This window comes from Bidens hawaiensis, unplaced genomic scaffold, assembly GCF_021521415.1.
Source record: "Bidens hawaiensis isolate Kalapana, Puna unplaced genomic scaffold, B.hawaiensis_p1.1 tig00016203_1, whole genome shotgun sequence".
NCBI lineage: Eukaryota > Viridiplantae > Streptophyta > Magnoliopsida > Asterales > Asteraceae > Bidens > Bidens hawaiensis.
The window spans coordinates 103,165-115,507 of NW_027492477.1; the positions used below are offsets into that span (position 1 = coordinate 103,165).

The 12,343-nt window shown below is 29.9% G+C and overlaps 1 protein-coding gene across 1 annotated transcript; it reads right to left on the reverse strand.

The window, feature by feature from the left end:
• Positions 1 to 1,616: 1,616 nt before the first annotated feature.
• Positions 1,617 to 7,261, reverse strand: LOC143550936 (farnesyl pyrophosphate synthase 1). The gene is made up of 12 exons (XM_077041481.1): positions 7,060 to 7,261; positions 5,669 to 5,693; positions 5,461 to 5,573; positions 5,270 to 5,356; positions 5,074 to 5,190; positions 4,643 to 4,731; positions 4,096 to 4,147; positions 3,853 to 3,948; positions 3,735 to 3,779; positions 3,559 to 3,648; positions 2,896 to 2,967; positions 1,617 to 1,840 (listed from the first exon to the last, which is right to left on the reverse strand). Exons 1-12 carry the CDS (start codon positions 7,171 to 7,173, stop codon positions 1,712 to 1,714), a joined length of 1,029 nt encoding a protein of 342 aa, XP_076897596.1. The 5' UTR covers positions 7,174 to 7,261; the 3' UTR covers positions 1,617 to 1,711.
• Positions 7,262 to 12,343: the final 5,082 nt, after the last annotated feature.

Consider the following 12,343-nt stretch of genomic DNA (forward strand, 5'->3'; position numbering starts at 1 on the left):
TATTATTATTATTATTATTATTATTATTACTACTGACGTCGGTCCCGACTAACGAATTGGCTGCTGACGAAGTGTCGGTTCAACTTTTAACGTATTTGTTCCTAACGGTCCGCAACTAACAAAATCCTAACGTCGTTAGTTGCAGGTTGCCGGAAAAACGTTTTTGGCCGGAAAAATCACATTTTTTTCCGGAAAACTCAGCATTTTTGCCTCAAACATCTTTGTAACTTTGTATCGGACCTTTAGGAATATTTTTCTAGTAAAAGTACCAGTCATTGAGGTCGTCGGAACCCTGGAACCATCGTCGGAAACGTTTGGTGGTGCTCAGGTGGTGGTGGTTGGTTGGTGGTGAGTCAATTGGTGGTGCCGTGGTGGTGGTGGCGGTGTTCGGGTGGGTGTCTTCTGGAAAAAGGAATGTGGCTTTTCCGACCAAAAAGTTTTTCTGGCAACCTGCAACTAATGGTGTTAGGATTCCGTTAATCGCAGACCGTTATAAACGAATACGTTAAAAGTTGGGACTGCCAGCAACCAATTCATTAGTTGGGACTGGCAACGACCAAAAGGAGATAGTTGGAACAAATAAAAACCAATACACATGATTATTATTATTATTATTATTATTATTATTATTATTATTATTATTATTATTAACTGTTTGACGGGAAGTTAGTTTATGTTTGTTTGTTTAATAAATGAACGAACATGAACAAGAAATCTCATTCAAATACTTAAACAAACGAACATGAACAGAGTCTCGTCGTTCGGTTGTGTTCGTGAATGTTCGATAATGTGTTCATGAATGTTAGTTCATGTTCGTTTGTATATGTTGGTGATGAAAGTTTTTAGTAGATTTATTTGTTTTATCTAAATGTTTTGTACTTTTTACCTCTAACATAAAATAGAAAACCATATTTACTTTTTTGTTTAACAAGTCTTATCATATTCTAAATATATACCCAATTGTTAGCCTTAATTTTAAGTACATCTAGTTGTGTCAATTTGGGTAATGTGGGAAGCCCACTAGACACCATAAAATAACCATATCATACAAGTTGCAATTGTATGAATACTTCGATTAGTCTACTTTAGAGAATAAAAATAAATATCTATTAAAGCGGTAACTTCTACTTCATCCAGCTTTGATCTTCAGTTTACACTGTTTTTTAAGAAAGACAGTTTAACCGCTGAACCCTCACTTTGTTCTCTTGCATTTGATCAGTTTCAATATATGACTTGTATAACGCATGGGTTTGACGATTTTACAATTCAATTTACTGTTTGAAACCTGAAGCCAACTGTGTAAAGTGTAAACCGAAACAACACTTCACATTTTTTAACCATTTATTTTTTGTTTCATTTTAAGCAGAGTTACATGTATATATTATTCAACCGACTTTTTTGGTCGACCCAACTAATCTAACCAGTTTGGTTAGTGGTTGTTTGAAGCCGCGGCTACCAGATCAACCCAATATTTTAACCAAACCCGGCCAAACCAGATCATGAATACCTCTAGTAAGGATACCAATTCAACAATAAAAAATAAATGCAGAAGAATTAGAAAAACAATGGATATGAATGTATTGTTCCAAATACCAACAAAAACATGTTATGAAAACTAAAATGGAAGAATTAGCAAACAATGGATATTAATGTTTTATTACACATACTAAAAAACACAACACACAACATGAGACTGCATGCAAGCAAGCATTTACTTTTGCCTCTTGTATATCTTTCCTAAGAAAGATTTCAACACCTCTTGTACTGCTTTGCTCGGGTGACCTTCGATGTTCGTTATCAGCTTCTTGTAACTTGTGTTCTCATATTCTTCGAATACACCCTACGCATAAATATCAGTTATTGACCGTCTTTTCACATAAAAATCATGTTTTTGGTTTGATTGGCAGCATATAATAATAATAATAACAATAATAATAACAACAACAACAACAACAATAATAATAATAATAATAATAATAATAATAATAATTTATTAACAGTCTTTTCACATAAAAATCATGTTTTTGGTTTGATTGGCAGCATATAAGATGAAATTCATAACAATAATGATAATAATAATAATAATAATAATAATAATAATAATAATAATAATTTATTAACAGTTTTTCACATAAATATCATGTTTTTGGTTTGATTGGCAGCATATAAGATGAAATTCATAACAATAATGATAATGATAATGATAATGATAATGATGATAATAATAATAATAATAATAATAATAATAATAATTTATTAACAGTCTTTTCACATAAAAATCATGTTTTTGGTTTGATTGGCAGCATATAAGATGAAATTCATAACAATAATGATAATAATAATAATAATAATAATAATTTATTAACAGTTTTTCACATAAATATCATGTTTTTGGTTTGATTGGCAGCATATAAGATGAAATTCATAACAATAATGATAATGATAATGATAATGATAATGATAATGATAATGATAATGATGATAATAATAATAATAATAATAAAAATAATAATTTATTAACAGTTTTTCACATAAATATCATGTTTTTGGTTTGATTGGCAGCATATAAGATGAAATTCATAACAATAATGATAATAATAATAATAATAATAATAATAATAATAATAATAATAATAATAATAATAATTTATTAACAGTTTTTCACATAAATATCATGTTTTTGGTTTGATTGGCAGCATATAAGATGAAATTCATAACAATAATGATAATGATAATGATAATGATAATGATGATAATAATAATAATAATAATAATAATAATAATAATTTATTAACAGTTTTTCACATAAATATCATGTTTTTGGTTTGATTGGCAGCATATAAGATGAAATTCATAACAATAATGATAATAATAACAACAACAACAACAACAAACCTGAAGATTTAGAGTATGGTATAGTTCCTTCACTTTTGCAACTGAAGACGGATCTTTTTTCCCATAGTTCTCCTAGACAGACAATTTATAATTATATAGCGATATTTAGCGATGAATTCAATAAAAATATTGATGTAATATCTATGTTTCTATATATTGTAGTTGAACAAAAAAAAATCTGGATTATAAAACTAGAAATCCGAAATTGAATTAAAAAAAAAATAAAAATACAAATTAAGTATGTGTGTGCAGTTCTCAAAATACATTGTTCTCGATTTGTTTATGTTTATGACGAATTGACAATGTCAACCCGCTTGTTTACTTATTAACGAGTCAAAGTCAACAATAAGCTAAAAGAGAACGGGTCAAGTAAAAGTCAAATTAAATTTTGAAAAGTTAACAAGTTGCTCACCAAAATAACTTTATCATTAAGTTTAAAAAGATAAAATGATTTAATCATGCAAAAATAAAGTCCAGTTATATACGAATTCAGCGTAAGTCCATAGAATTTCTCGGTGATTTTATCAGAAATGTTGCCATGCATTTGTGCATGTATGGGTGTATTTATACATATGCCCAAGTATGTGTGTATATGTTATATGTATGTAATGCCTAAGTATGTGTATGTGTAGGTATATGTTATATATGCATGTATGGGCTTACATGTAGGACTTTCTTTTGTTCCTCGTTGGAAAGTTCCAACGCTTTCACAACTAACCAGGAGCACTTAAAGTCTTCAATATCAGTTCCAATCTGTCACGAAATTAATAAAATGTCGTGAGTTTTAACTCTACACCGAACTCAAGAACTAAATAAATAATAAAAGAGGGTCAACATACCTTTCCAATCACCTCAGGAGCCCCAAAACAATCTAGATAATCATCCTGAAATCATTTAAAAGGCTCACAACTTGACATTTATAAATAAAATACATAGTTGCAGGTGATGATCACATACCTGCACTTGAAAATAGGTACCCATTTCAACAAGTATGTTCTTCACTTCTTCATGTTTCTCCAAATCCTCACCAAACATAAGGAGTGCACATGCAACCTTAAAACACAAATTGATGCAACAGAACCGAACAGATTATCCACTGATGACGTTATTTAAAGTGGTACCAGTGGTAACGAAAAGATGCATTCTAATGATAATGTTTTTATGAAATATATGAATGAATAAATGGAGAAATTTACTCACTGGAAGATAAAATGAGTAGTAAGCGGTTTTGTACTGAACAATCCTGCGGTGACTGCAACATAACACAATGTACTTCAAAAAAATGTAGTATAGATTTACACTAATACACATAATATGGGGATAAAATCATGAAATAGTAACCAAGTTTTAATATTGTTCCAATAAAGTCACTCGTACTTTTTCGAAGTATAAAAAGCATTTTAGTTTTAATATTGCTCAATTGCTGTAAAAATTTTCATAACTGTTCAAATTGAATAACCTAAGTGGAACAATTATGAAAGTTGGTTATTATTTAGTGACTTTTTTTCTTCACGGTACCTCTACTTCATGTTATAGTAAAAACAAATAATCACTATATAGTAACCAAGTTTCGTATATGTTCCATTTAGGTAACTTAATTTTATAATATATTTCACAACAATGGAACAATATTGACACTTGAGTGGCTTTTGTAGTTAGAAATATGCATATTCCCTTACATATACATACATATGTGTGTGTGATTGGTTGAATAGTACAATGAGAATATTTTACGGTTATCACTTACATAGACAATGAATACTTTGACAGATCTTTCTCTCCAACAAGTGTAGTGATCAAATCTATCATTTGTCCCGAGGCTGTTTGGAATTCTACCTGCTCAAGCACAGCGCAAAACACTACTTTGTAAGTACAGATGAATCACTTATGACTTATGAGCAGGTCAATTCAAGTCATCTTTAATCTCTAACTGGTCAAACAAGTAAAATAAAAATAATAATTATTATAACTTAACTTAGAAGAAAACCTGCATATCACGCAAAGTGTATTTTTAATGTATAAAACCTCATAAATCATTTCATTCAGAAAAGAGGTTATCATTATACTAATATGACTTTTAGCCGTAACAAGCACACTAATTATTTATTAAAAAGAAAAAAGAAGCTTAAAGCTTTTATCCAATAATCATTGATATGGTGAACAGGAAGAGACTCAAACCTCATTGAACAGGTCCACTAGATCCACATAATAAGGCTTTCCTCTGAAATGTTTCTTGAGAATTCTTGGGATATGATTACGAAGAATAATTCCATCATTTGCAGCAATCATACCGACCTATAATCAAACTTTCAGATATCAAATTATTAAAATGGAAAGTATTTGAAATAACAGATTCTTGTTGAAAGATTCACACCTTGGGTAATCTGAACCAACAGGGTTGACCTCTGCGAGTATGAGACTCATCCATGATATCATCAAGCACAAGAAAATATGCTTGAAGCTGCAATATTGAAGATCCATTAACATAAGTGCATCATGTATCATGCGATGAAAGAAATTGGTTCAAGTATCAAAGAATAATGGTTGAAAGAATATTGTTATTACCCATTCAATGCACCAACCAAGGGCAGACGCAAGAAAAATCTCATCATCAGTCAATTCTTCGCCTTTAAGCAATCGGTAACTGTCAATAACAGAGAGACCTCGGTTCAGCTTTCCTACAAGACTCACATTTTACTATGGCTGTTAGTACAACAAAATAATACACGATAAAAAAATTCAAAAAGAGGAAAAAAAAGGCAAATATCCTTACCTCCAGGTACGTTGTAGTCAAGCATCTACAATAAAAAATGTAAAGAAACGCAATCAATCACAAATATTATTAGGAGTTCCTTTCTTAGAAGGTTATAGAATATTTCGTTAATACAGATTAAAAGATAAATTATGATGCATCCCACAAATAATTTTAGAACAAATTAACTCTTTTTAGTCGTATTTTGAGCAGAGGGAGTGCATGCAGATTGTTGTTGATATCATCCAGATTTTCTTATTGTTAGTAATACATGTGTGTTAATATGAACTGGAAACATAACACAAGTCTATGAAAAAAGAAAACAAAGTATGCAGGGTATCAATGATGAGAAAGGGCAAATTGTCATTAATAATGCTTTCGATTGTAGGTCTCTTGCATACTTAATTTTGGTCTTCTCAAACTCAAATCTTATGAATGGTCCCATTCTCTGTTTATATACAACATAATGGTGATAATAGTAGTTACACCTTTATGAATACCAATACTGTACATCTAGCTCTAAACATGGGTAGGGAATGTTAAAACCCTGTGAAAAATATTTCAAACTTTTTAATGTAAACTCCTTGCACCTGGGGTCCCTATCGCCTCGGTGCGCCTTTCGCTTTTTAAAGTCAAATTTCGATAATTGTTACAAACTTATTGAGTGAGTCAAAAGGTTTAAAGATAATAATAATAACAATAATAATAACAAGAATAATAATAATAATAAGCCATTGTAAGCTTGAGAGTGAAATAAATATTAGGGAATGTTAAAAACCTGTAAAAATATATTTTAATTTTTTTTAATATACACTCCTTGCACCTCGGGACCCTATCGCCTCAGTGCGCCTTTCGCTTTTTAAAGTCAAGTTTCAATAATTGTTATAAACTTATTGTGTGTGTCAAAGGTTTAAAGACAACAACAACAACAACAATAATAATAACAGTTAGGGGAAAGTTAACGTACAACTTAAATTAACGTGCTAACTGTGTGAATCAAGTAGTGTAATTATATATACAACATAGTGTAATTATATAATTACATCGTAGTGTAATTACACTACACTATAATTAGTAATTACACTATGTTGTATATATAATTATACTACTTGATTCACACAGTTAGCAGGTTAATTTCATTTGTACGTTAACTTTCCCCTTACAACAACAACAACAACAACAACAATAATAATAAGGCATTGTAAGCTTGAGAGTGAAACAAATATTAATTCCTACATACATGTAGTAGTAGTAGGTAAACCTGTACTTATATATCTAGAAATAAGTCCTTTAACCTAATCTATAAACATATCAGTTATTCAATCTGCAAGTTCATAAATCTAATAACAGCCTATCAACAATTAACCTAATTGAATAACAATAAACCTAACGAGATTTGTTTAATTGTATACCTTCTCCACCCATTGACGCGAATCGTCGTCAAACTCGAAGGCAGGATCGTTAATTAGTTCCGATTTGAGAGTAGTGTAAACCTCTAGGAACTTGGACTTCAGATCGGTAGCCATTTGTGTTAGCAATATCTTCACAGATTCTGTTAGTTAGATATGTGTGTGTGTGAGAGAAGAGTGAATGGGTATTTGTAAGCCAAGAGGTTTAGTAGTGTAGTAGTACTTTGCTGACATTGGGTGTATCGATGCTTACTTTTCCATTTTCATTATTATTATTATTATTATTATTATTATTATTATTGGTTTGTGTTATTGTGGAAAATGGAATTTGTCAAATAAGTGTCATAATTAAATATTGACTATTGTACCGGACTTACATGTATCATGTATCAGTACAAGTATTCTAGTACGATACCCGCTTTTCCTTTTCTTTTTTCCCCAAATCTTCAATGATCTTGGTACTGTTGTAATGATATTTGTACGAGTTACAAATAAATTGAATCGATACGGGTACCAAAATGGTCAAATCGGTACGAGTACCAATTTGATTATATGATTGATAATCGGTTAGACCTATTTTTTTTACATATAATTATGAAAGTTCTCAATATATGTATTCCAGGCGTGTACGAAATATTAAAATACCAAAATCTTGAATTTAATTTGATTAATTGTTTTGATTGGATTTAATTGAATACTTTTTAATCTTGAATTTATTGACTAGATATTTTTTCTTTTAAGGTTAAGCACTTCAAATCATTAATTAAAGATTTTATAATAGTATATAGAGATGATGTATGAATTAAAAACTCCAAAATTTATTTGATCAAAGTAGATATTATGTTTACAAATTCTTCAGCAATATTATTTTTAATTCAGGTAAGATCATATTTTAATCTCTTTTTACTAATCATGTCTGTTTTCATAGATTTTAAATTTTCATCCTAATATTCTATTTAATAGGATCACGTTTTTAAATCTTTTTCTACTAATTCAGTTCTTATAATTTCATCATAAACATTCTCTCTAATTGAGGTAGGTGACTAGGTGAGTTCATGTTACTTAGTAATTTAAGATGCCATTTTTTGTCCATGATTAAGTGACATGTTATATTATAAGTATGACATATTTTGGGTTTTGGAATATCATGATTAATAAGCTTTAGTTAACCATTATAAAAATGAAATTATATATATATATATATATATAGAAGAGGGTTCAAATAAAAAACAATTATTTTGTGAGAAGTGTGAAAATGCTTTAAAATAATGAAAAAACCACCTAAATAGAACACTATACCATGTAAATAGAAAACTATACATTTTTTTAGAAACTACCAATCTCAACCACTAGATCCTAGATCTAAAGGCCTAGATTTATTCTTATTCTTCTTATAAAAATATTGTTTTTTACATTAACCCTACCCTATATATATATATTAAAAAAATATATGTTAGTTATCTCACATAATTTATTATTTATGAGAGAAACCAATTAGTTTATTACATGTGTACATAACATCTTAATTTTCAAAGTAGTTGGTTACATGTTATTCACTTTCAACTTTGATTTTAATGTTAGTTTATGTCTCTCAATATACATATTGATTTTAATTCATTTTTATGTTTTATTTTGCATTATTTCTTTCTATAATTAATATTTGGCATATTTATATTTACATTTAAGTAGAAGTTTTGTGTAGCACCAATGATGATTAATATAATATATTTTAACTTTTTTTCACAGGTAATGTTACTTTAAATTTTGAATCAAACATGTGTCAATTTATTTAGAGGGTGTTTGAGATTCCTTAAATTTACCTTATAACTTATTAAGTTATATAAGTTAAAAAGGTGTTTGGGTAATGTGACTTTTTTTAGTTTTCTAAATAAGAAAAAAAAAGAAGCTATTGATAAATTAGGAGAAAGTAACTTATAAAAACAACTTATACAAGTCAGAAGGAGGTGTAACTAAGGAATTCCAAAAACGGCCTTAATATTGAACTCACCCAATGAGACAATGGGTCAAATATAATATATATATTTTTTCTTCATAACAACTTAAGTTTGCATATATACCTACTTATTTCGATATAAAATTTATTAAAACCAAACTAATTATAATATGCGTACAAACTTTAGTAACATTATGTTTTATCAACGTTCCATCACGACGCACAGATTAACATGTATCAACGCTGCTGCCGTAACATGTCGTCCGTGCACTAGTTTTAAAAATATTTATAACTAACTTATACCTAATAAAATGTGTATATTATTTTAAGTCTGATGGAGAATGGGTTGTTTTATATTATTTTAATAAACTTTAATTAACAATTAACAATTAACAATTATAAAAATACAATAAGTCAAAACAGGGGAGCAAATTATAATATGCGTACAAACTTTAGTAACATTATCTTTATTAACATTACTTTTGATAAGTCAGAATTGGGGAGCAAGTCACCATCACAATGCTTTGTAGTTTCTGCCTACACATTTCTCTTATTCGTTCATTTGTCTTTAATAAAAGCATCTAACTTTTAAAAATATTTATAACTAACTTATACCTAATAAAATGTGTATATTATTTTAAGTCTGATGGAGAATGGGTTGTTTTATATTATTTTAATTAACAATTAACAATTAACAATTATAAAAATACAATAAGTCAAAACAGGGGAGCAAGTTTATCACCATCAATACTGTTTTCCATTTTCTACCTAGTACCTACGCATTTCTATTTATGGAACATTTTTCTTTAGTAAACATATTCAACAATTAACTTCTACGTACATTTACTGATTTACAAATTACAACTAACTTATTATAAAAATAACCGTCTATTTATAAATCACTAAAACACATAACCACTTCAATACACTTTTAAGTATTTATATCAATTATGCATATAGCCTACGAAACTAGATTTATAAAGTCAATAATAGATAAATTTTAATCAACTATAGAAATTTGGTTTTAAACAATTCCATGCAGTCTCAACTTCATATTGGGCTAGTGGTATTCCCAAGTAAAGGTATATTTTTTTTTCCAATGGTTCACGAATAATGGATGGTTAACATCGTTAGTTTGTTACTTACGTGACATGCCTAACGAACCTTTTGAAAAAATACACCTTTAGTTATGCTATTTGTCAATGTGGCACAGCTGAAATTATTTAAAACCAATTTTCTTAAAAGAAAACATATGATTACTGCCACGTAATGATGACACATAGATGATTATTACAACTAGGCGTGCCACGTAAGCAACAGACTAATGAATGGTTAGCTATGTTAGCTGCGAACCGTTGGTAAAAAATACACCTTTAGTTGAAACCGTCACCAGCCAAAAGTAAAGTTGGGGTTGCTAATTATCAATAACTCAATAAAACATAGTTGAGATTATTTAAAACCAATTTTCCAATATTGTATAACATACGCAATGTATAGCAATTTATTCTTCTTGAATGGCACGAGTATTTAACTATATACGCATGGGTTGCGTTCAAACACATAATCTTCAGACTCTACGATATGTTTAGATTTTCACCTTTTGACTTATAGCTTGTAGATTCTAGAATTTTTTGTTAAGATCATTATGGTTTATACTTGTCATTGTATTTTTTATTTAATTTCGCAATTACTTTATTTTTTTATTGTTATTGTGTTATATATTATGATTTATTGCGTAGAATAACTTAACATGTATAAACACTTATATTTCTTTTTATATCATTACATGCATTACGTATTATAAGATATGTTTAAAATGAGTTAAAAATAGGTCCACTAGTCCTTACTATGTAACTAATTTAATTTATAGCTTCTATGTCACATCTCATAATCAATTGGCATATTCATGGGTGTCCCACATAACATGAGTTTCACACTATTAACATGCCACATACACATGGAAATTGACATTAGTATTTGTATCGTTCTAAGGGTGGATGGGCACCACTTGGGTTCCCATCGTGGGTACTAGTGTGATCACGGAAACACTGACATCATCCCTATGAATAGAGCTGGCAGTTGTGGTCACGGTTTGGAGCTATTGAAAAAGAAATCTTATGTGTTTGTGTGTTTGTGACGGAAGATTGCGCAAGGCCTCGAGTAGCTCGGGACACCACCTCCAGTGGATGCGAGTTTCGACAGGTTCAATTCGGGAATTTGAGGTGCACAATGATGATTGGGTGTTGGGAGGGCGTCGGTGGGTTAAGTCCCATCCACCTTAGTAACTTTATTGTAGTTTAAATAAAACCATTGAAATTTACTTGCGTGTTGTGGCAATCGTTTGGTTTCTTATAGTACAATATGATATCGACACTTAGTATATCTATCGAAAAAGATATACCAATCATCATATGGCACGTGTTTTACATCGATCGAAAACCATAAAATCGGTAGCAATTCATATAATACAGGCCGAAATCGGTTTTGTTCTTCACGAAACTCGTAGGAACCAAACGTCGAGAAAACCATAAATTCAAATGTGGGCATGATGTCGTTCGGACAGTATCAGCTCAGTTCGTTATCGATAATAAACATATGAACACATTATATTTGACCCGCTCAATTTTGAATAAAACATTTATCAAAACGTAAATAAACTTAAGCACATCGTTATATTATACTGTTTTAATATAACAAAAGGTAAACAAAGTCACTTTATATAAACACCTAAACTATGGAGTAACTCTAATGACATTTTGTGCTTCGATCATTTGTGTATGATTATTCCATATATTCGTAATTCGTTTCTTTATAAAATCTATACTAAACCGATATCTAGAGGTGCACAAATCGGATTTTTCTAATATTCGGTTTCGGGTATGACTGAGTATTGAAAAATCGGGTATTGGCAATACCCCAGTCAGGTATGGGTCCGGGTCCAGGTATTGTCTCTAAAAGCCATACCCTATGCACGGGGTTCGTGTCGGGTATAGAACCGAGTATTATAAAACCATGTATATGAATATCCTATTTCGGGTATTGAAAGAACCCTATTTTCAGGTTTTTATGGGACTTTTCAAGGTATTTTTCGTGTATAGATACAAGGTTTTTTAAGGGGTTGCACCTTTCTGGGGGTATTTTTCGTGTATTTTTCAAGTATATATCTGGTATTTGAAAAAACCAGTTCCGGTTTTCGGGTATTACCGAGTACAAATCGGATTCGGTTCTCAGTATGAGTTTTGGTACTGAAATGCATACCCTGCCGTACCCTACGGGTAGTAAAGACCCGGTTATAATTTATTTTTTCAGATCCAATTATGGGTTCGTTTTTTT

Excerpts from the sequence above, each read along its gene's own strand:
- LOC143550936 (XM_077041481.1), bottom strand. The coding sequence starts at position 7,173 with ATGGCTACCGATCTGAAGTCCAAGTTCCTAGAGGTTTACACTACTCTC. Across the intron at positions 3,949-4,095 it reads ACTACTCATTTTATCTTCCA|GTTGCATGTGCACTCCTTAT; the intron begins GTGAGTAAATTT and ends TTGTGTTTTAAG. Across the intron at positions 2,968-3,558 it reads AACAAAAGAAAGTCCTACAT|GAGAACTATGGGAAAAAAGA; the intron begins GTAAGCCCATAC and ends TTGTCTGTCTAG.